The sequence below is a fragment of the Mauremys mutica genome, chromosome 1 (genome assembly GCF_020497125.1).
Source record: "Mauremys mutica isolate MM-2020 ecotype Southern chromosome 1, ASM2049712v1, whole genome shotgun sequence".
In the NCBI taxonomy this organism is placed as follows: domain Eukaryota; kingdom Metazoa; phylum Chordata; order Testudines; family Geoemydidae; genus Mauremys; species Mauremys mutica.
Window position 1 is genome coordinate 339501081 of NC_059072.1, and position 24757 is coordinate 339525837.

General features: G+C 44.4%; 1 protein-coding gene across 2 annotated transcripts; it reads left to right on the forward strand.

The window, feature by feature from the left end:
* The first annotated feature begins 51 nt into the window (after nucleotides 1-51).
* On the forward strand, nucleotides 52-23271 carry LOC123353563. 2 transcript variants are annotated; one of them, XM_044994766.1, is made up of 2 exons: nucleotides 52-1400; nucleotides 23226-23271. In XM_044994766.1, exon 1 carries the CDS (start codon nucleotides 298-300, stop codon nucleotides 1045-1047), a length of 750 nt encoding a protein of 249 aa, XP_044850701.1. In that variant the 5' UTR covers nucleotides 52-297; the 3' UTR covers nucleotides 1048-1400; nucleotides 23226-23271. The 2 variants fall into 2 exon arrangements, with proteins under 2 accessions (XP_044850701.1, XP_044850693.1); XM_044994758.1 differs by lacking the exon at nucleotides 23226-23271 and adding an exon at nucleotides 2553-2902.
* The last annotated feature ends 1486 nt before the right edge of the window (nucleotides 23272-24757 follow it).

Here is a 24757-nt window from a genome sequence, read left to right on the forward strand (position 1 = left end):
CACAGTGACACGAGTCAGCTTAATATTTACCATTGCTTTGTGAATGTTGACACAAGTGAAATTCACTCCGAGTTTTTGAGCTTAATTGAAATATCTGAACACTGTAATGCTGAAAATATGCATGCAGCTATCATTGGTTGTTTGGAAAATGACCAAAACAAGTACTCTGTGGAGAAAATTGTGGGATTTATATTGGACAGGGCAATGCTAGCCCAACATGAAAGCATTTAGACGCGACTGAAAGATCGCTATGGTGATTTATTCATCCAGCATCATATCACCGATCACCAAACCTTAATGGCTAGAGACACTGAATCAGTCATACCTGACTTTGTGGAAGATATGATCAAAGTGACACTTAGACATTTCAGTGGGGCTATGAGAAAAAAAGAGTTTAGACAGATCTGTGACCTGAATGAAGAGGAATATTCAAGTCTGGTTAGCTACAAAAAAATTCGCTGGTTAATTTTGGCTGCCTGCGTTGAGAGGTTCGAGCTCCTGTGGGATGCTCTAGTGCAATACTTTGAGAGAGAGCCATTTGGGAATGGGTTGCCAAATTATAGAACAAGTTGCCACAATATCTACGACATGCTACAGTCTCCTAAATTCATTCTGTGTATCAGTTTCCTGAATTGGGTTTTGCCACTTCTCACAGCAATGAATTTGGCACTGCAGAAAGAGAACTCTGATCTGTACAACGCATACTGCTCTCTGCAGAAGTACTGCAACGTCATTTTGAAGCCGTTGAAACAGCCTTCAAATGAGGATTCTATGCTGGAATCTTTTGCATCTCCAAGCAACCTTTCTATCCCTAGTGCCAAGGCCACAAAGATGCTCAGGGAGTATGGGGAGCAGCACTACTTGCCAGAAACAGAGATTGCTTGCGTAAAAGCAACGTTAATTGAATATGGAAAGAAACTTGAGCAGGCATTCAAGGCCAGGTTTCCTGAAAAAGACTTGGTGAAATGCATGCTTTACTTGGACCCCTGCAAACAAAAGCCACCACTCAATAAAAAAACTTTCAGCAAAATGTACAAAGCACATTGACTCTAGCAAGGTTGAAATGCACTATACATTGTTCTGTGAGGATGACGCGGTCAAGATACTTTTCAACTCAGACCGCTGTGGCAGTAACTTTATAAAATTATGGTGTCTTTTGTTTAAGTCAAGTGAGAGTGACTACGGTGACCTGGCAAGGCTTTCACTTCTTTTATTGATGCTGAACCCTGACGCACGTTGCTGTGAACGAGGCTTCAGCCACATGAACTCAATCAAAACATCCACAAGGAATTGCCTTGAGAACTGTCAGGTTGATGCCTGTCTACATATTGCAACTTCAACAAGGAGCACAAAGGACTTTGATGTAGCTGCAGTGGTGAGGTACATTCAAAAACACTAAAGTGAGTTGTTGTTGTTTATTATTATTATTATTATTATTATTTTTAGCTAGGTTATTGGTTTTTTTTAGTTAGAAAATTGTGTGCGCTGTTTTACGGGTTGAATGACATAACCCCCCGCCAATATCCGTCACTAAGTCCGGTAATTTCGTCAAGTGTCTGTCGTGCAACATGATGGTGCTGACCTCTGGAAGCTGGTGACTAGTTATTAGGACTACTCACATACTTAAAGTTATACATGTGCTTAAGTGCTTTGCTGCATTGGAGCCGTAGTGTGCCAGAATAAAGATGTGGATAGGAAAGGAGAACACATGCTGTCTTATTACAGTGGAGATTTTAAGAGATGTAGGGCAAAGCTGCTCAGTTATACAAGCTGAAGGTCGTGAAAACCATCTACTCCCTTTGTTTTAAGAAGCTGCAGAATTTACACCATCAGGAGCCATTTCTTACTGAAAACAAAATGTTTTTTCCAAGCTCCCTTAACAGTCTTGATTTTAATGACACCTTTGAAGAAAACACAAGATACATGACAGAATTTACCCTTTTAAGGAAGTTGACTTTGCTGAGAAAGGGCAGCAGGGAGAGGTGTCCTCATAGACTTTAAGGTCAGAAGGGAACATTATGATCGTCTAGTCTGACCTCCTGCACAACGCAGGCCACAGAATCTCACCCACCCACATAGGAGTATGTACCACCTCATTAAATCAGGCATCTCACAGTGGCAACCATTCTCTGGATTGCTGATTTGGGCCTGTCATTGGGCTTCATTGTATGCAGCGTTGTGGTAGCTATGTTGGTCCCAGGATATTAGAGAGACAAGGTGGGTGAGGTATTGGACCTGCTTCTGTTGATGAGAGACAAGCCTTCAAGGTTTGAAGAGCTCTATATAAGATTGAAAGCTTGTGTCTCTCACCAACAGAAGCTGTTCTAATAAAAGATATTACCTCACACACGTTGTTTCCCTAACTGGGTTTCATTATAAGATTCCAGTGGAGACTGTGGGTCCTTCTCTAGCCCACTGTCACCTATAAAAAGAGGTTGGATGTTTTAAGTACAACATTTTAAACTTAATTTGGGGGAAATAAAAAAAAACCTCTAAAAAGCCATCATTACATGTTAGCCTTACAAAGTAATCCCCCTGCGTTCTGTATCCAGGATCTAGGAAGCTGGCTCAGTTCTGACAGATGAAACATGGAAGCAGCAGCGTCGGGTCCCAGTTGCTTTTCCACAGTATTAGAAAGAACACTGCTGGCAGCACAAGTGACCTGCAAATTCCTGCTATTGAGATGTTTCCTACTTTCACAGACGTATTCGTTCTTTTCTCAGTGCCAGGCTTAGCATCAGAGTGCAGTCAAACATGCCTAAAACATTCAAGCACCTTGTAATCTTCCCTGACTTTCTGGTAATGGCATGGTCTCTCAGGAAAACTCATTTCATACCTTAGCGGAGGGGTGGGCAAACTTTTTGGCCTGAGGGCCACATCGGGGTTGCACAACTGTATGGAGGGCCGGGTAGGGAAGGCTGTGCCTCCCCAAACAGTCTGGCCCCCGCCCCCTATCCACCTACTCCCACTTCCTGCCCCCTGACTGCCCCCCTCAGAACCCACAACCCATCCAACCCCCCTGCTCCTTGTCCCCTGATCTCCCCCTCCCGGGACCCCTGCCCCCTATGCAACCCCCTGCTCCCTGTCCCCTGACTTCCCCAACCGCTATCCATACCCCCGCACCCTGACAGCCCCCCTGGGACTCCCACCCTCTATCCAACCACTCTCTGCTCCTAGTCCCCTGACCAACTCCTCCCAGGACCCCCTGCCCCTAACCTGCCCCCCAGGATCCCAACCCCTTATCCAACCCCCCTTGCTCCCTGTCCCCTGACTGCCCTTCCGACCCCTATCCACATCCCCGCCCCGGATTCCCACTCCCAACCCTCCCTGTTCCCCATCCCCTGACTGCCCCTCCCCAGAACCACCACCCCATCCAACCACCCCCTCCTCCCTGGCTGCCCCCCAGGACCCTCTTCTCCCTTACCCAACCACCCCCGCTCTGCACCCCCTTACCAGCAGCAGGAGTTCGCAGCCGTGACACCCAGCCAGAGCCAGCTGTGCTCCCCACGCTGCCCAGTGGGAGCAGCGGGCCAGAGCGCGGCGTGGCTGCCGGGGAGAGGGGACATCGGGGGAGGGGCCGAGGACTATGCTTCCTGGCCCGGGAGCTCAGGGGCCAGGCCGTAGTTTTCCCACATCTGCCTTAGCATGTACGGATATGGTGCTGCAGCCACAAATGGTCTAAGGTGCTCTGTACAGTGAACATCTGAAGGTGCTTTTGCTGTATATTGTGTGAGCATCCTCCTAACGCATGATATAAGGAGGGCACTGTGTGCAGGTGTGAGAAATTCCTGGCATTTGCTGAGCATCCCATTGTCTTGGTGTGAGAGATGTGGCGCTGCTATGTAATGATATTATGAAGACTTTTATGTGATCTGGCCTGTGAGGGGAAGCTTTTGTATATTGGGGATAGCAGAATGTTTATTCGACACCTGTACTGCACTAATTCAGTGGGTTCTGGACAGGAAGGAGACACAATGGCTACCCACATAAGAACAGCAAAGCATACACTTGAAAGACAATGGCATCCTTCCAGGCCTTTGGCCGAAGTGACACAGCTATTTTGCTAGGCTGGGAGGCTGGAGATGAAAAGGGCTCAAAACAGTTTAAAAGAGTCTTGATCCCTGTGAATAACCGGGGGGTGGGGGCTGTACAGAGAGGATCAGTGAGCTTTGATAGGGAGACAACAAGCCTACACAGAAAGAGGCTGTTCAGAAAAGTGTATCAGGCGTTAGGCCCCCTGTGGATGATGATTAAACGTGCAGTAAACTAGACGTGTGCATTGTGGTTTATTGTTTTTTAAGACCTGTTTTGTCTTTAATACTTTACTTTGCTTTAAGGAAGCTGTTTGGTCACAGGTAACCACTGTCATTATCCTGGAGAGAGTAGAACTGAAGGGTATGGACATAAGTCACGCGTGCTAAGGTAGATCATGGTTGATACACAGGGGACTTCCGCCAAGGGCCTGGTCTGAGAGAAGGAGAATTACATCCAGTGCCGGGTGATGGCTGAGACCTGAGAGGGGGGTGCCCTCAAACAGGATCCTGAAGGGTCAGAGGCGCGATTTGCCCAGGGGTCTGAGCGTACATATTAGGTGGGTCTCAAGCTCTAGCAACCTGTTCCATATTGTCCCTCTGCCCAGTTATAATTTGTGGCTGTAGACCTCAAGCAGCCACTGAGACTGCTCACAAACTATAAGCTTCAAGTGTTGTGAAAGCATTTTGGTAGCTAATGCTATTAGGAGTAGACCATAACCCAAACATTCACATTCCTAGTAGGGAAGGTTCTAATGGCTATTTATGTGCTTTTGCTGAGCACATAATGGTTGCCACATTACCTATACTCACTGCAGGGCACTCCATTGCATTTCACAAAATGTCATTACTCTGTAAAGCTCTTTGGGATAAGATGAGTGTGACTGATGGTATGTGAAATAAAAGGCTCTTCTTCTGAGCTGTGTCTGATCTCCAGACACAGTTTCTTACCCTATTTGAATCACAGACTCTAGAGACAGAAAAGACTCTTTTGGGTCAAACCATTCACATGAAGCACATGGGACTTTGGATTTTAAGGTCGCATCCGGAAGTGTCCCACACAGTAAGCTATGTGGAACTTGATGTAGCTACCATGGAAATGTGAAGGGCTCCAACAAACCTATGAGGCCAATGAACCCAAATGGTTCAAATGTGATGCTTGGACCACTCAATAACCCTTTCCCACCTATCATTGCTGCAGGATCCTGGTTCCAATATGAATGGAAATCTTCCATTATCTGAACACTGGAACTTCCCAATTCTGGAAGCATGTAAGGGAGAAGAAGAAAGCCACAAGAAGGTCTTGAGGGAGTGGGATTTGGAATCCTTAGAGATTTGGATAATCTTTGGTTACCATCCCAGCCTTCCGATTTCAAACTCAGCTTCTAAACCATTTGATTCATTCATAGAATCATAGAAATGTAGAACTGAAAGGGACCTCAAGAGGTCATCTAATGCATCCTCCTGCACTGAGGCAGGATTTAATATACCTAGATCAGGCCTGGCAGGATTCTGACTAACTTGTTTTTAAAAATGTTCAATGACAGGGATTCCACAGCCTCCTTAGGGAGCCTCTTCCAGCTATCCCTGTAGTTATAAAGATTTTCCTAATATTCAACCTCAGTCTCCCTCGCTGAAGATTAAGCTGTTTACTTCTTTTCCTATCCTCAGTGAAGGCGGAGAACAATTGATCACTGTCCTCTTTCTAACAATTTCCTATATATTTGAAGACTTATCAGGTCCCCCCTCAGCCTTATCTTCTCCATACTGAACATCCTCAATTCTTTCGGCCTTTCCTCATAGGTCATATTTTCTAAACCTCATCATTTTTGTTGCTGTTCTCTGGACTCTCTCCAGTTTGTTCACATCTTTCTTAAAGCGTGGTACCCCAAACTGGACACAGTAGTCCAGGTGAGGCCTCACCACTGCTGAGTTTATAGCAACTACACTGAGCCAATAAACATCTCAAATGGAGCAACAGCTCACTTCCAAGAAATTACCGTATGAATTAAATGGCCAAATTCCAGTCTTAATTCTCAGCTGCAGCCAAGCTCATCTCTACTTAGCCTTTGTGGTGCTCTGACCCTGGGGGCAGCTGTGGGATGGCTGAGTTCCTCAATGACTGCTTTAAATTGAACTGATTTCAAGGTAGCACAATGGTCCATTATTCCAGTTGGGGCTCACCAGCGTGCAGTGGCACTCATGCCAACCATCCTTCCCCCAGCCGCACTCCCAACCCCTCCCTCTACACTGGTTTCTGGGAAGGGATAGTGCAACTGGCTTTGTATCACCAAGAGATTCCACAGCAGCAGAGAAATCTTTACCTGTCTGTTTAAGCATGATGGGGCCATAGCAGGGGCTAGGTGTGTGTATTCCTTTTCAACTTCTAGAATTATACCAGTACCAGGCAGACCATTTCCCAGGACTTTTCTGGTTGTATACTGTTCTTACGTTGTTGTGTTGTTGTTTGTTTTTGTTTACACAGAGACTGGGAAAATAAACATGACTCGGGGTACAGTTATCATTAATTACCTGTCAGATAGATCGTAGAAAACCACAGCATTTTACCATTTTCCCTCCTCCTTCAATCTCTGTTCAAATGTCCTTCTGAAATGGAGAGCAATGTTTATAATGCTTTAAACCTCAGATGGAGCAAACCTAAGATAGCAGCAGAGGTCATGCAGTGCTAGCAGGATGCTGCAAAATCAGACACTAATTTCCATGGGGTCATAACATTTTTTAAGTTATGGTGACTTTTTTGTCTTGCACCGCAATGTCTTTTTTTTAATTTTTAATCACAATTGTGTGGCAGAAAGAAAAATTCCTGCAGCTCCTCTGTTAGAACTGATCAGGAGGTCCTGCTATACATTGACCTTGTGAATACAGCATGAACAGGAATTGTGCAAAAACTTTCCTCACTTGTTTAAATCTGTAGTGTAGATAACAGGTCAAAATGGGTCATTCAGTAGGGCCTAATCTAAAATCCATTGAAGTCAATGGAAAGACTCCTATATAGGTTCTTATGCCATGCTCATCATCCTAGTAGCTGAGTACTTTCCAGTAGAGCGTGAAGTGACACACATCTGTCACATGTTAATTCTCTTCTCCTCTCCCCAAGTGGGGAAATGTGTGAAGGATAGTGTCTTGTTTGGTAGGGTGGTGGTGTTCAGTGGGCTCTATATCAGTGACTCTCAACTCACGCGTCATGAAAGTCACTCGGGGGGAAAGAAAATTGTATTACAATCTAAATCAAAGAAAATCTCACTCCTCACACATCCCTACTCTTCAAGGTCAAGGAGTCTCAGTCAAACTCCTCAAACACACACACAGATAAATTATATAAGCTTAGCACTGGCATCATTGGTACGGTTTTTACTCTTACTTTTATAGTAAATGTAAGGTGGGTGGGAAGGCAGTGAAAAAATTTGACTTTGCATAAGGAGTCACCAATCTGAAAATGTTGAGAGAAACAGTCTAGATGACCAAGTAAATAAATGTTTTAAAAACTACATCAAGAGCAGAGAAAGCACGTAAGCCTAACTATTGTTCATAAATTGGAATAACAAGCTTCCTTCCTTTCCCCTACCCTTCCTTTAGATATGTGCACTCTAATGCCTCTCCTCCCCTGAGTGTTTGGCTGTGTGGCTGGGAATTCAGGGCAGAATTCTTTTCTATGCAACTTGCAGAAAAATCATCTTCACTCATTTCAGAGGCCTTTTTAATATTATCCATTTGATTTTCAAAATCTAACGGAAGTTCATGAAAGATGGAGGCTTAAGTAAGTTCCAACAATGCTTTGTGATTCCTGGAAATGAGCCATCTTCTACAGTATCACTAGCCATAATTATATATAGATACATATTCCCCTCAAGCATGTATTCTGCAGCAGGAGCCAAATTCTTAGTGATGTGTAGGTGGTGTAAGTTAGACCCCATTATGCTCAGACTCCTGTAGACCTACTTACACCCACTTACTGAACTGTGTGTGGGTATAATGGATTCTAATATGCTATAACTCACATTCCCAAGAGTTTAAAGGATATTTAAAAAATGTATCTTACTCTAAGACTGATCAGCTCATGTTTTAACTTACCACCTTCCTGTTATTTGCTTGTCTTGCTATACAAATCCTTCTGACCATGCAGTGTATGAAGGGCCACCAGCTTACATTCCCTTAGGCCTGGTCTACACTAGGACTTTAAGTCGAATTTAGCAGCGTTAATTCGAACTAACCGCTCAACCGTCCACACCAGGAAGCCATTTAATTCGAACTAGAGGGCTCTTTAGTTCGAATTTGGTACTCCACCCCGACAGGTGGAGTAGCGCTAAATTCGACATGGCTAGCTCGAATTAGGCTAGGTGTGGATGCTAATCGAACTTAGTAGCTCCGGGAGCTATCCCACACTGCACCACTCTGTTGACGCTCTGGACAGCAGTCCGAGCTTGGATGCTCTGACCAGCCACACAGGAAACGACCCGGGAAAATTTGAATTCCGTTTCCTGTCTGGGCACTTTGAATCTGACGTCCTGGTTGGACATCGGGGCGAGCTCCGCAGCACCTGCAACGATGCAGAGCTCTCCAGCAGAGGAGTCCGGGCAATCCAAGAATAGAAAGAGGTCCCCAGCATGGACTGACCGGGAAGTCATGGATCTGATCGCTGTGTGGGGCGAGGAGTCTGTGCTCTCGGAGCTGCGCTCCAACAAGCGGAATGCAAAGACCTTCGAGAAGGTCTCCAAAGCCATGATAGACAAAGGATACAGCCGGGATGCGATGCAGTGCCGCGTGAAAGTCAAGGACCTGAGACAAGGTTACCAAAAAGTCAGAGCGGCAAACGGACGCTCCGGAGCACAGCCCCAGACATGCCGCTTCTACGAGGCACTGCATGCCATTCTCGGTGGGTCTGCCACCACTGCCCCACCAGTGACCGTGGACTCTGAGGATGGCATAGTGTACCTGGACAGTTCCTCGGCGATGTTCGCCGATGGGGAAGATGAGGAAGGGTTTGTGGAGGACGGCGCAGGCGACAGCGAACACAATACCGCTTGCCCTGACAGCCAGGATCTCTTCATCACCCTCACAGAGATCCCCTACCAACCGTCCCCGCCCGTTAACCCGGACTCAGAATCAGGGGAAGGATCAGGCGGTAAGTGCTATAAACATGGAAACATTTATTTTTTAAAAAACAGGTATAGAAAAAATAGAAATACTATATAAAAAATTTTAAATGTCAAACTATATAAATAGTAGGTCCACACATATAGGGATTGAACAATAATCCTCTTGGGACAGTTCAACAAAGCTCTGAGAGCTGCTCGAAAAGCCTCCGCAGGAGGTTCCTGGGGAGAGGTGCCTTATTGGGTGCTCCGTGGAAGCACACTCTTCCGCGCCAGGACATCCTAATGTAGAGAGGAACCATCGCCTCCACCAGCATTGCTGCATATGGTCCTGGTCTGTGCAGGGCTTCCCTTAGCATCCGCTCTCTCTGACTCCGAGTGACCCGCCTCAGGGTGATGTCGTTCTGGACAGGCTGCATCTAAGTAGGGCAATTAGTGTATTGTTACTATTGTTAATGGTTTAAAATTAGGTTGCATAACAACGACCCTCGCTTAACAGCCACGTGCTGGAGGCCACAGAGAACAAGCATACATTGATCTTTCCCGTGCACTGGCGGGAGGGGCTGGAAAAGGCTCAGCCTTTCTGCTTTCCAGATTGCCTTCAGTAGGAGAGCACAGCTATCCACTAACTGATAAGCATTATCTACTTTAAGGCTTACCAGGACTGTCTGCAAGACGGATTCAGCTGTCTCTCCCCGCTTGTCCGCTCTCCTGTGCAATGGCGCCGCCAATGAGAGCGTATTCCGAAATCTCGAACTTGTCCTGAGATCTCGTGGAACTTGGTGCCCTGTATGGTCTTGTTCAGAGAAACTGACTAGACTGTGTTCACTGTTCGCAAACACGTATCTGTTCAAGGAAATCACCTACTGTTTCCCATCACACAGCTTCTGCTCTTTCCCAGACTGCCCCGGCATCCCCCTCGCAGAGGCTGGCTCAGATTAGGCGGCGAAAGAAAAAGACTCGGGACGAGATGTTTGCGGAACTGATGGCCTGCTCCAGAGCCGAGGCGGCCCAGCAGAGCCAGTGGAGGGAGACCCTCTCTCAGCAGCAGCGCTCACACAGCGAACGGGAGGACAGGTGGCGGCAGGAAGACCAGCAGGCGACTCAAACGCTGCTTGGGCTAATGAGGGAGCAAACGGACACGCTCCGGCGCCTTGTTGATGTTCTGCAGGACCGCAGGCAGGAGGAGAGAGCCCCCCTGCACTGTATCTGCAACCACCCTCCAACGCCAAGAAGTCCTGTCCCCCCCTCACCGAAAATTACAAGACGGAGGGGCGGTAGGGGCCGTGAGAACTGTCACTGCACCACAGCTGAGCGCTAATGTACCACACACCTCTGACGCTATAACTGTGTAGAAGCGCTTCCCTTACAGGATCACCCAGTCCCAAATCCAAGTTTCATCACCCCACTATGTAGTAGATTAATAAAAGCTGTTTGCTGTTGTTCACTCTTTCCGTCACGTCTTTCGTGTCAGAAGACTGTGTATGTACGGGGGGGGCAGGGGATTTATAATTGCACGGGATAGCCTACATTAGCAGGGTACAGACTATCGGGGGCAGGATCAACTGCAGGGCACACACAGACTGCAGTCAGTAGTCACCAGGGTCACTCTGTGTGGTGTATGCTGCCCCGGGTCATTCTGTGATGTGTACGCTTGTCCACGGTCCTAGCGCCTGCCACCCCCTAATGTTAAGGCATGCTGCCCTTACCATGCACTTCCACCGTAGGCGCGATCCTCTCCGCTGCCCTGAGCCCCAACAAGAGCCCTCATCCACGGACAGATACTCACCCTTCCCCCACACCCCTCACCCCTTCCTACGCCCAAACCCACAGCCCAGAGCCTGCATCCAAATCCCTATCCAAAGACGGCACCACTCGCCCCTTCCTGCAAACCCACCCCTACATGCACAACCACTTGAAACTGTCCCCCACCCCAGAGACCTATGTAGGAGCAGGAGGCTGTCCGTCCTGTATTGTACAAGCGGTCTGTACATCAGTGCACACCGTACCCAGCACAGTATGCGTCCATGTTTCAAACCCTGAACAGAAATGCAAAGTAAAAGAAAGATTTATTAACAATAACTGTTCCGTTTAATTTGTTTTAAAACGTGTTTTGGAAGTGGGGGAAACTTGGAGAACGGGGTATGTAACCGCAGATCTCACTCAACACATAGAGACACAGGCCCAGGATCAGCTTCTCTTAAAATCAAGTGGAGAGTCATAGGTTACCCTGCTCTCCGAGGAAACTTGCTTTCAAAGCCTCCCGGATACACAGCGCTTCCCGCTGGGATATTCTTTCGGCACGGGTGTCTGGCTGAGCGTAAACAGCAGCCAGGCGATTTGCCTCAACCTCCCATCCAGCCAAAAAGGTCTCGCCCTTGCTCTCACAGACATTGTGGAGCACACAGCAAGCAGCAATAACTACGGGGATATTCTTTTCGCTGATGTCCGAGCGAGTCAGTAAGCTCCGCCACCTCCCCTTAAGACGTCCGAAAGCACACTCCACCACCATTCTGCACTTGCTCAGCCGGTAGTTGAAGAGTTCCTTCTCACTGTCCAAGGCGCCTGTATAGGGCTTCATGAGCCAGGGCATTAGCGGGTAGGCTGGGTCCCCGAGGATCACTGTAGGCATCTGCACATCCCCAACCGTTATTTTGTGGTCCGGGAAGAAAGTTCCTGCCTGGAGGCGTCTAAACAGACCAGAGTTCCTGAACACACGCGCGTCATGAACCTTGCCTGCCCACCCGACGAAGATGTTGGTAAAACATCCCCTATGGTCCACCAGTGCTTGCAGCACCATTGAAAAGTAGCCCTTTCGGTTAATATACTGGCTGGCCTGGTGGGCTGGTGCCAGGATAGGGATGTGAGTCCCATCTATAGCCCCACCGCAGTTTGGGAATCCCATCGCGGCGAAGCCATCTATGATGACCTGGACGTTTCCCAGAGTCACTACCTTTGAGAGCAGTTGCTCAACGATTGCGTGGGCTACTTGAATCACAGCAACCCCCACAGTAGATTTGCCCACGCCAAAGTGGTTCGCTACTGACCGGTAGCTGTCTGGCGTTGCAAGTTTCCAGAGGGCTATGGCCACTCGCTTCTGCACACTCAGGGCTGCTCGCATCCGTGTGTCCTGGCGCTTCAGGGCAGGGGCCAGCAAGTCACAGAGTTCAAGGAAAGTGCCCTTACGCATCCTGAAGTTTCGCAGCCACTGTGATTCATCCCAGACCTGCAGCACTATGCGGTCCCACCAGTCCGTGCTTGTTTCCCGGGCCCAGAATCGCCGTTCCACACCATGAACTTGACCCATTGCCACCATGATCTCCACTGCGCGGCGTACCCTGCTTTCTGAGAGGTCTGCGCCACTCTCCTCACCACGCTGCCGGAGCCTCCTCGCCCGATTTCTCAGCAGCTGACTGTGGAAGAGGTGGACGATAAGGTGCGAGGAGTTGACAACGGCCATAAGTGCAGCGATGATCGCAGCAGGCTCCATGCTCGCAGTGCTGTGGCGTCCGCGCTGTAACCGACCAGAAAAGTGCGCGAACAGATTTCCCGCCGGCGCTTTCATGGAGGGAGGGCGTGATTGACGGTTCGATGACGACAGTTACCCAAAACCACCCTCGACACATTTTTTCCCCCAGCAGGCATTGGGAGCTCTACCCAGCATTCCAATGGGCAGCGGGGACTGCGGGAACTGTGGGATAGCTTCCCACAGTGCACCACTTCGAAAGTCGATGCCGGCCCTGTTAATGTGGACTCAGAAATTCGAATTAGTGTATTTACTGTGGATACACAAATTCGACTTCATAAGGTCGAATCCACAAATTCGACTTAAGTAGATTCGAAATAGTCTTGTAGTGTAGACAAGGCCTTAGACTAATTTATACTTCCTTGCAGTAAGATCCATTAGATCAAAGGTTTGACTCAACTCCCCCTGAAGTCAATAGAAGTCTTTTCTGAAGAGATGTGTAAGGGTTGTGTGTGGGAGACAGTTTGAATTATATGTTGGTAGGTGAGTATATTTCTAAGGGTGAAATCTTGGCCCCATTAAAGTCAATGAGAGTCTTTCATTTGGCTTCAATGGGGCCAGGATTTCACACCAAGTGATTCGGAGTAAATTAATCTAAGTTACATACACACTGCAGGGCCCAGAAGACTGTGTAAATCACACCAATTTAGCCTACTTCCTACATCCCTTTACATTCTCCTTTGAATTTGGCATCAGTCTCCTATTAACTTTTTAATTTCACTGTCTACTTTCCTTCCTCATTTTAGAGACTATAAATAAAAACATTCTCTTCGAATTACTCCTTATGTGGAAAAAACCAACTGCCTTTTTCCAACTCAAAAATAATTTAAAACATACAAGATAAATATTGATTTGCCATTTGGAAATTTTATCTTTAGAGTTTCAGCATTAACAAGCTGTCATCTTTAAGCAGTTATGCATTTACATTCCCAAAGTAAGGTGTGCACATAGTGTACTTATAGGCTAAATCTGCTAGGTTTCAGAGGGTTTTTGAGTTGATAAATATCAAGCTTTTCTGTACAATGAAGTCTTCACTACCCTGGAGAGGTATAGCAAGGGCAGAAATAATACATCAGAGTTGTGAGATGGATAGCTCTGGGAATAGAAATGGACAATAGGGGTTTTCACCACTGATTACAGTTCAAAGCCTGTCCAAGTCATCATCGCCATCTGATGGAGGTATGGTGGCTAGTATGAAAGGAGGTGATTATTTCAGTCCCCTTCTCAGTAAGCAGCTGTACAGATTCCCCCCACCAGACATACACCAAAGTGGAAGTTCATTGGCAGTCTCAATAATGAATGGACATGGAGGATTTCTTCTGTAGAGGTGGCCCTTCCAGGTCAGGACTTGCACACATATTGAGTGGAGAGAAACGTGTAGTGCCATGTACTGTAGATAAATGGAGAACATCAGTTCCCAGCACTTTCCTTTAAAAATAGCATTTAAAATGAGCACCATATTCAAGCAAGCTCTATTAAATTGTCACTGTGTATCAGTCAGACTATTTTAGCTGTCCTGTTCCTACACACCCACCTCTTCCTCCTGCCCTTCTCTGCAATAAGTTAAACCAGACACAGGAGAAATGATAAACCACCAACAGACACAAACTTTACTGCAAATTACATAAAACAACCTTTCAAATCTCAACAGCAGGGAGAACTCAACTATGAATAGTATTCCTGATATCTAGGAGGTCCCCAAAATGTTCCTCCTTGTGTGTGACAGATTCACTAACCTCTTCTTTCATGAACAGTGTAAATTACATTTTGATAGACATGGTGTTGATCATAACACAGCTACATACTATATATATATATAATGTGTATGTAGTCTCTTAGACTAAAAGAGCCCTAGACTCTCCTAGAAGTGAGAATAGAAGAATGCAAACACGATTACTATTGCACATCATAAACAGAATCTTCATTAGCATTTGAATTAGTAAGAGGCAAGAGTTCATGAAAATACAGTTCAGTATTAACTAATAAATAAAACAGTGAGGTTTTAAAATCAACAAACAAGCAAACAAACAGGAGACATAATTATTTATGGTGGGGAAAACCATCTGGCTGGCAAAAACCATATAATAGTTTTATACACGTAACCTCCAGTAATGTTGAAGAGATTTCTTTTTTAATTATATAGGGCTCCATTGTGCTGTTCGTAGTGGTGCAGAGCCTCAGCCTACATAAATGGCAGCTTTTCCATGCCTGCTGGAAGTCTCCTCCCCAAAAGTGTGCAACTAAATTTGAGATACCGATGCACTCTAAGGACACAAGGAAATACTGCTAAACACTCACGGTGCACTAAAGGCCTTCCATACAGTTCCATTCCAAACGTCACAACAAGAGGTAGGGCAGTGTTTTTGTTACACTAACTTTGGAGAAATTCATAGGTCACTCAAGGCATTTGTTCATAAGGCCACAGGCTTTACCTTTTTATCCATAGTTTACATTCATCCTCATGGACTCACTTTCTTCTCCTCACTTCAGCACTCACTTTAGGGACTTCCTCATCGACTGACATATTTTCATTACACTGCATGGGGGTGATCCAAAGCCCACTGATGTGTAAAGCTCCAATTGGCTTCAACCGAGAAAGAATCAGACCCCATGAGTGCAAACTCAGAGTGCAGTTTTAGCAGCTGGCCAGATATTCAGAAAAGATGATGGCTAAACATTGAAGTGTGGACTTAAAACCCTACCATAAAGTGATAGTTTCATCAGAGAAATCATGTCTTGGACCATGTGATTCCACTACCAAAGACTTTTATCAGATTATGGATTTGGACACTGACGTCCTGATTTTCAATGTTGCATGCACACATGAAGATGGGCAGGCATATATGGGCCTAATTTGCAATGCAGCTACTAGAACTATGCAGGAAAATTGGGTATCTGAATATGCAAACAAGTATTTTGCTATCTATCTAGTAATTTGCACACACCGTTACATGGTTTGTGCACACAATCACACTTAAGTGCACAAGTATTTGCAAATATGGTGGTTAAGGCACTCATCTGGGATGGGCGAGACCCAGATTCAAGTCCCTGATCTGCCAAAGTCAGTGACCTAACTATCAGGCTATATAGTTGGTCTCTCTTTGGCCCAATGAATATTGACTTAGTTATACAAAGTAGAGAGACTGAGAGAACCCCAGCCCATAATACCCAATCGCATGGTGGTCAGGACGCTGATATGGGAGACTCAGATTCAAATACCTGATCCAGATCTGGCAGAGCAGAGGCTTGAGCTTATGTCTGCAACACCCAACGTGAGTGCTCTCACCATCTGGCCGTTCTGGACTGGGTCTGCTTCTGGTTTTGACCTGAGAAACCTTCTAGATAAAACTACATTTCCATAAAAATTTTCATTTTCAAAAAATTGGTGTTTTCTGATGAAAAACATTTAATGAAAAAATATCCAACCAGCTCTACTAGGAATGCATTTGTATGTATCCAACTGAGGAATATCGATATAGACATTGGTTATTGATTGTTCAAAGCCATGTTCTGATGGGGGAACTTTTGATTTTGTCACTATAACACATCAGCTACGGTAGGTTTTTTCCAACAAAGCAGTCCCTCTATCCCTTACTGCATTTCAAGGCCACCCTTCAGTATGGTCCTTTTCCACTCCAGGAAGCTAAGACCCGACTTGTTAACTACTCAGCACTTCCCTTAATGGTTTGTTATCATTGGCTGCATTGCAAATCATCCTTTATTTTAAAACTTCCTAAGTCCCCTATTAAAATATTATGCCACTCTTCAGTAATGATGCAAACAGACTTTAAAAACCCACCACTCTGCTTGTGTTCTTTTTTACAAACTCTTCTGATAAGATCAGAATAGTCCTTAACAGTGGAAAGCAGGGATCACATGATGACATGTCCTGCCATTTTCATGCTCATAAGGAAACCTTATGGGGCCTGATACTCTGCAACTGTTCTTGAAGTCAATGGCGCTAACTCAGTTTACACCAGCTGAGGATCTGGCCCTAGAACTTTTCAGTCAAGGGTAACAAAACCACTATCTTCCAACCACACTTCTCAAGTCAGAAGCTCTAGTAATATTCCATGAGTTTTATTGCCATTTTGGCCCATTCCTACAAAATACTATAGTAAATGCATAAAGCTTTCTTTTTTTTTTTTTTAATTCTCTGGGAAGTAATTTTTTCCTGGCATGGTGACACCAATTTTTGTTTTCTAAATAAATTATTCTACTTCATCATGCAGCCAGGGCATTCACTAATCGTTTGATTTGTGTCTTATTATTTAAATCAAAGCTGCTTATAATATGTTGGTCTGGAGAGAGTTGGTACCTTTGGAAATTTGTTTGCTAGTAATTCTGGGTCTGAGACCCATTTGTTAAAATCAGAGCTCCTTGCAGAGTAAAGCTCCAGTTTGACTGGTTGAGCCTGTCTGAGTGAGCTGTAAAATACAATATGAGATAATTCCTTTTTCCGAACATCTGTTTCTTCCCAAACCCTTCTCCCAGCTGCATCCTATATCTGCTGTAACTGATACTTTCTCACCTGTATGTAATCCCCTGGTATAGGTCATTTGATTTAAACATTTACCATTGCTGCTAGATTCTTAGACTTTTATAAATCTTAAATTGAGAAATAAAAGTGAGGTAAAAATAAAACAGGTGGATTTAATAAAGTACATACTGGAAAAATTACTCCGGGTGGGAGTAAGGTTATGTTGCTAAATCACGATCCATTGCACTTCGACACAGCCTTCCACCTGAGCATCTCCAAATGCTTAACATATATGAATGCATTTGGCTACCCGGTTTGAGGAAACCCCATTATACAGTCACAGTAAGAGGAAGAGGGAGTGTTAGCAATTTGCATAAGAATTTTTTACATTTAGATTGAAAGGTCTGCGGAACAGGGATCTTGTATGTAAATCAATCATTAGCATATTTCTAGCACTATTTAAATAATAAACACCTACAAGAATAATTATAGAAATCCATGAACACCTTGGTCACTACAGTCATCACTGTGTTGAACAGCCTAACCAGTTAGAATCTCCTGGTGATAACAGGTAATAGCACTCAGAGCCTCATGCTCCAAACACACATGGGGACAGAGCCTCAGCTAGTGGAAATCAGCATAGCCATTGAAGTCAGTGGGCCAGATCCGAAGCCAATATGGCTCCCTTGACTTCAGTGGAGGTATGTTAATTTGTGTGAGTTGAGGAATATCCCCATGCAGCTACACCCATCTGCACTGGCTGGGGATCTGCTGTACATTGGCATAGTGCAGGGCAAGAAGCTGTACTGGCTTGTTAAGCCTAAAGGTGCAGAAGACCCCATTTCAGGGATGTTGGTGTGAGCACAGGCTCAGAAACCAGCTGAAACTGGAAGAGAAGAAGTGGCCCAGGGAGGTAGCAGTGGGATGGGAAGAACCCAAGACACATAGACATGGGCGTAGGACCCCGAGACCTGTAGAGTAGGGTGGTGCAGGGCTCTCCTCTCTCCCAACCAATCAGGAGAAGCTTTCAGAAGGAGGATAGTATATATGCCACCTTCCCTCTCAGAACAGGACAGCCACAGACAGAGGAAAGAAGCCTGAGCTAGGATTCTGCATTGCAGAATAAGGTCTCCAGGGATGACAGGAGCCCTGGAGATGGGTATGAACTTTGGGGTTACTGTGATGGACCTTGTGTTTGGGACACCGAGGACTCTTTTGAATTACTTTGGCCTATTGACTCAGTTTGAGGAGAAGGCTGGTGACAGTCCTGTGAAAGCACATATGGTGCTCCCAGGGTCTCCAAAGAGAGGGAGCTGAGGGAAGGCCTTGCAGAAATATCTCTGGCCACAGTGGGGCTCCAGCAAATGGGACTCTGCTACACTCAGTCACATAGTTTACATAATCTGAAGATTTGGCCCCTGGCCTTATCACTTGAGCTAAAGGAGATTCTCCTTTAGCTGTTAGCAGTATAGAGTCCGCAGCACACACTATTGATAGACTCGGAAGGATTAGATTTTTATTGGTAAATGTTGGTAAACATTGATTTCACAGTACACACACAACCTGACGAAAATATATTTCCATCAATAGTAATCAAAATTTGCAGAGAGGCAAAGTAGGAAAAATGCTGCTTGAGAACTTTAGAGTTTGATTTAAGGATATGTACTCTGCATATTTCGATGTGTGATCTTGACAATCTGTGTTTTAATGGTTACAAAGCTTTAACATTTTGAATCTCAATGTCTAATGTCATTAAATAAATATTGTCTGAGCCCCCTATTGTCTGAGCCCTCCATAATTGCCGCAACCATGAAAATGTTGATCAATAAAAATTACAGAATGCTTAAAAATAAACATTGATATCTGCTGAAAATATAAAAAAAATAAAATTGAATTCTGCTAAGCCTAATTGTTGAGCAGTTCTGAATCCATCCAGTGGAGGAACACACTTGCCAATTCATTACAACAATAGTGTTCTTTCCTTAGATCTTTAGACACTCATGCCCACTGTTGTTTTAGAAAGAGGAACTCCTGCTTGGCCTCATTTTTCTTTGCTGGTTCAACTGCAAGACATTATCTGGCAACAGTGATGATACCAAACTACTCCTTATTCGTGGTTCCAGCCTGGGTACAGGGCAGGAATGCTCACAATTGAGGTTCCTGGCAGCCATTAACAGGGCCACCAATAGATGGTCCAACATGCTCACATGCATAGTCCAGCTTGGAGACTCTTCCTTCTGCTCTGTTAGTATTTGAGTTAACAGACATACCAGTCAGGAGGCCTGGCTGAGGGTGACTGTCACTGTAATGAATGCATGTGTTGCGCTCTCCGAGGGTATCCGTTTACACACAGCTGTGCCATCAGCTTCCAATATTCTCCTTTCCCAGTCTGACTGTGGGCTATGTAGTTCACTGTGGCTTTCCACTCATCAAGGATCCTCCCCAGCAGCACGAAATAAAAGAACAAAAAGATCAAAGCATGGCAGAAGAGCACCTTGAGGCTTATGAAGAAGTTATGGCAGAAGTGGAAACAGACTGGCCATGTTGTGTGAAATTGAGACTCATGACAGAATGCAGAGGCCAAAACCTGTCCACAGCACTGCCAGACTTCTGTGATTGTGTAAGTTGCTGGCCAATGCATCTTACTGCTCCCTCTCTGTGCCTGATCCACAGAGGCAATGAGTCTGCTACAGCAGCAGCTAAGGAATGTTAGCTCTTTAGCTTAAGCTGTAGCAGACCATAATTTTAGCTCTGGAGGTTCCCAGTTCACTCCACGGTACATTATCCAAGATGACGGCCATTGCAACTGCATTTTCCCAGTGACTATTATGTTTTAGCAGAGCTGTGGTACGGTCTCTTTCTTGAGTGACCAGAAAAAGGCTGTGATGAATACAAATATATTAACTATACAAGGGACTTGCACTTGTGAATATGCATTATGGAGTTAAAGCTGCACTGTCTTACCTCCTGAATTCATGAGGGTGTATGAATTTGCTAGGAGACGGCATAATGTGTCAGCTTTACATATTTTATTTAGATGTTCAATGAAAGGAAAGCCTTGAAGAAGCAGATAATGCTCAGAAGCATGGATATTATACTGCTCCTGGTTAGTATTATCCTTTTACAGAAATGTCAAATATTTATCCAGAAACATACAAGTATGCCATCTTTAAAAAATGGTGTTATTTCCCACAATGAGGCCTTTTGATTCTTGACTGAGGCATCAAAGCATTGCCTCGATACTAACGTTGAGTAATAATAAGCCAAACATGTCCTCTTTAAAGTGCAGCTCTGCTTTGAAAAATGACACTGTTCTACTGAATAGATATGATCCTGAATATACAAGAGGATCAAAACTGCTGAGGTTGGTGGCAAAATAAGTTTTTTCTTTTCTCTATTCTTGATAACCTTACCACACCAGCACAGCTAAGAGGGGCACTCAGATAAGTGGTATAAGACCCCATATAGAACACAATGTTGGATTTTATTCCTTCTTATGTGTCATCAGAAATGTTTGCAAAAATGACCAATACAGGTTTAATCAGTAACACTTGTGCAAAGCTATTGAAAGCAGTGGAGTGCCTCCGCTGTTAGCGATGGCATAATTTGGTCTGCAGAATCTTTGATACTGGTGACAATGCTTGCGAAGGAAATAACCCAGCTTGACTCTTGGAGCTCAGGTTGAATTTGCTGAGCTGATAGTTAGGGGAAAACATCTTTTTTCACATCTCTTGAGTTTCACTTTGAACATACTCATAGCAAGAGTCAGTTGAAATGTAAGAGGTTTGCCATCACAAACAGCCAAGTTTGGGCTGTTCCAAATTTGTAATGAACCTGGATTAGTTTTGCATGATTTGTCAAGAAGATTCCTGGCAACATTTCACTTATCTCTAAAAATAGCACTATGTTATCCATGACCATGGAGGACTTCCTGGTTGCTATTTGGCTGCACACTGTGACCACATGAAACTTTGTGGTGAGGCTAAGGACAGCACTCAGATTATTCCTCTCTAAAAGCACAGTCCCCTGCTACTTGAACTTAAAGAGGATCTCCTTTAGTTATTAACATTATAGTGTCTAGGGTAACTAGTTGAACAGTTCTGATTCCACCCTCTAGAAGACAGTGGTACGAATCCACATTAGCCAATTTGTTATCAAGTTGACCTTGCATATTGTGACTAATTGTTGACATAAGGAGAAACTGAACTTGCATAGGCATAGCTTTTAATGGTGACATATAATTTCAGAAGTAATGGGGAAGGTGGAATTGAAATTTTACCTCCTCTTAAAATTGCATACAAAATCTCTAAATGTAGTTTGCATGGGAAGCATCTTAAAAAAGAATACCCAAGGGGATCCTCTTACTTTTCTGGCTTGTAAAACTAACTGTAGAAAATAGCTCAGAATATATACAAATACTCCCGAATCTTTATTCTTCGTACCCCTGACCAGAGCTCACTTCACTGCCTGCTACAAAGTAGCTGTAAGCTAGAAAATCATTCTGGATAAAAGCATGAAAATGGTTATAGTTGAATCCAGATCTTCCCCCTGTGTAAGAAGATATTAGTGAGTTATGGAGCCAGTCAAGAAAGACAACTTTTTTGGAAAATATATCTTTATTAACAATGGGTTCCCATGATGTTTCTTTTGTCTTTCAAACATTGTTGAAGTTGTGAATAGAGATAAGGGGAGAGAGGTAATTTGTGTTGTGTGTGTCCTCCATTCTTACACCATTCTCCCCTCTTTGATGATTATCTCCAGCTGGGGTACAGGTGACAGGCAGTCAGTTTACAGGGAAGCTCCCAGCCGTTCCATTGTCAATAAGTAAAGTTCTCGTTCACACCCTTCTTTCTGCCACAAATTGGCTTCTTAACTAGGTGATAGTCTATAGTAGTTCATCTGATTATGCTGGTACCTGGCTGGGCCACCAGTGTGTCCTTGTCTCTGAAAAACAGGTTTGGGACTGCTTTTCTTAAATGTGGAGCATGGTATAGCAATGTTATAAAGTAGAATCTTATAACTTTATATACAATGTTGCCACACATACTTCACCAGGAGAATAATATTCAGCAGATTATGAGTTTTAAATGATACTTCACGAGGCATGCCTTGTACCAGATTTATCATAGTCTTGTAAAAATTTCACATGCTACAATTCACCATGTGACAGAAGCACTGGGAATGGTGGTATAGAACCAGATATATAAGCTTCTTACCACCCAGGGATTCCCTTATATAAAGGGAATCCCCAACATCTTCCTCAGAGAAGTTTTCCATGTGCTTCATGTGGCCTGAAAAGTGCAAAGCAACTGAAAAAAGCAGACAGGTATCTAGCCCACTGTGCTAAAAATATCTGTTTGAAGAATGACTGATCTATCAAGATGAAAACCCACTGGCTGTCTAATCTCAATCTGAACCCAAGTTGAGAATGTGATTCTGAGTGAGTCACAAAGTGTGTTTTAATGATGGTTATATTCATTTGTCCCTAAGCAAGGGGATATGAAACAGTTTCATATGCATATATAACAAGTAAACACATCCAGGAGCTTTGGAAAATAATATCCTGAGTTGCCTGATGCAGATCTGTGAATTTATTGCATCGAATGAGTCCTGTTATTTTAAACCACTGCTACTCCTGGAATTTCAAATGAGGGTTGCTGTGGTCTGGCAAGTTCCTCCCAAATTTCAGTAGAGATTTTCCTTCAGCATTGTTTACAATGATGCAAGGTCAATGCTCGGATAAAAGACAATTGAAAACTTTTAGGCAGAAAAGGGATTTAATTACAGTGTAAATTTTATCAGAGATGTGCCACAGATGTTCATCTAAAAATGCATAACTTTAAATTAGCATTTTCTGCACATAAAAGTGATTCATCTTCAACTCCAGGTCTTCGACAAATTGTGTCACTTCATACATGATAATCAGTCACAATTTTAATTAGAAGTTGTCATTCACCCCTATATGCAACATCTCTGGCAGAGATCAAATAAGATTTTGTATAGCTGCTACCCTGATTCTCCTGTCATCTTTGGCCTGACTTTGAATTTCTTCCCCTTATTTCTCTCTCTTTTAGATAATCCCCCTTCTTCTTCTCCTCACCCCCACTGAGCTGTCAAGAGTTTCAATAATGCTGTGATATGAAATCACTGCCTCCATAAGTCTAAAAAAGAAGAACTTGCACTGGATTCTGGAATCTGATCAAAGAGAATCATTTATAAGATATATGCAGCAGGAACCTCAGGGAGATATTTTTGCAGCAGGACCATGTGAAATGGGAAAGACAAAGCACCAGACTTTCAAACCCTTTTTTACTTATAATTACATGGCTAGGGTTTATACTGTATAATGTTTGTCTTTTTTTTTCTTTTTGGTACCTTACTATTCAATGCCACATCAAAACGGGGTCAGGTGCGTTGACGTAACTCCAGTGAGCACGGGAAGGCTCAGAAATACAGGTATTACAGCACTGCCTTTTGTGAGGTACAATAGCAAAAGCAGAATGAAAATGGATCTGTGGATATTACACAGAGCCAGGAAGGCACCTAAGGAGGGGACAGAGGTTACCATCGTGAGGCTGTAATGAGAATGAGTGAGGCGTTTGTGTACCACTTCCCATTCTCATTTCTGTCACTCTTACAAGAACATATTTATGTTGTGCCACTTCTCGTTACCATTCTTGTCACAGCAGTGAAACATGAGAATGTTAATGCTGACTTGGTGAAAGACACAAGCAAGCTCTCCCACCCGGACCTTTTCAGTATGCTGTTTGGTTATTGGTTATCTTCCTCACAGTTTGGTGAGGCCAGGTTGTCGTCCATGGGACTGGCTGCCCATTAAAATTGGAGGATACTGAAAAAGGGAAGAACAATGTAGTTTGCTGTAATTTTTCCCACATTTGATGAAGAACTTTGCATTCCAATGGAGCTGTCTGTCATCAAAGATTGTAACGAGGACTGAAGCAGTGTGCTGTGAGTCTGTTCTTCAGGCAGAGATCAGTAATGAGGGTGGCAAACAGAAAAATTCTAGCCAGTTTCATTCCAGTCCCTACCCTGTAATCCTTATGTCTCCCTCAGATGCTGCAATTCAGAGCTACATGATGGAAAGCTCTTTTAAAAAAAGAACAGGGGGTGGGGGAGAGACAAACATTCCTCCCAGGTACACCCATGCAATTTATCTGGGGCAATACACTGTGGCAATTTTTATTGACCTCAAACTAGGCTACTTTAGGGGAAGGTGCTAATTAGCCTTAATGGTCATTCCTTTAAATGAGTCAGAGAATATCCGAGTGGAGTGGATGAACTCAGAAACATTTTTGACAATACATGCAGTTCATCCCTCAAAGCAGAGGTGAAAGTAAGCTGGTATGGGCCAGTACGGAGGACTGGTAAGAAAAGGAGACTGACTGAGGAAGGGAGAGAGAAGCCTGCTCCCTGCATAAGAATAGTTTAAACTCAGCTGTTCCCTGATGGTTCAGCCCCCAGGGCTAGGTTTCTGGCATCCTTGTTAATTTCACTCACAGTAGCTGGGGGGAGGGGGTCGAGGGGAGGGTGTGTTTGACCATGGCAGGGGCAGTCCTTTTCTGCCCCTGGGATGAGGGGATCTCTC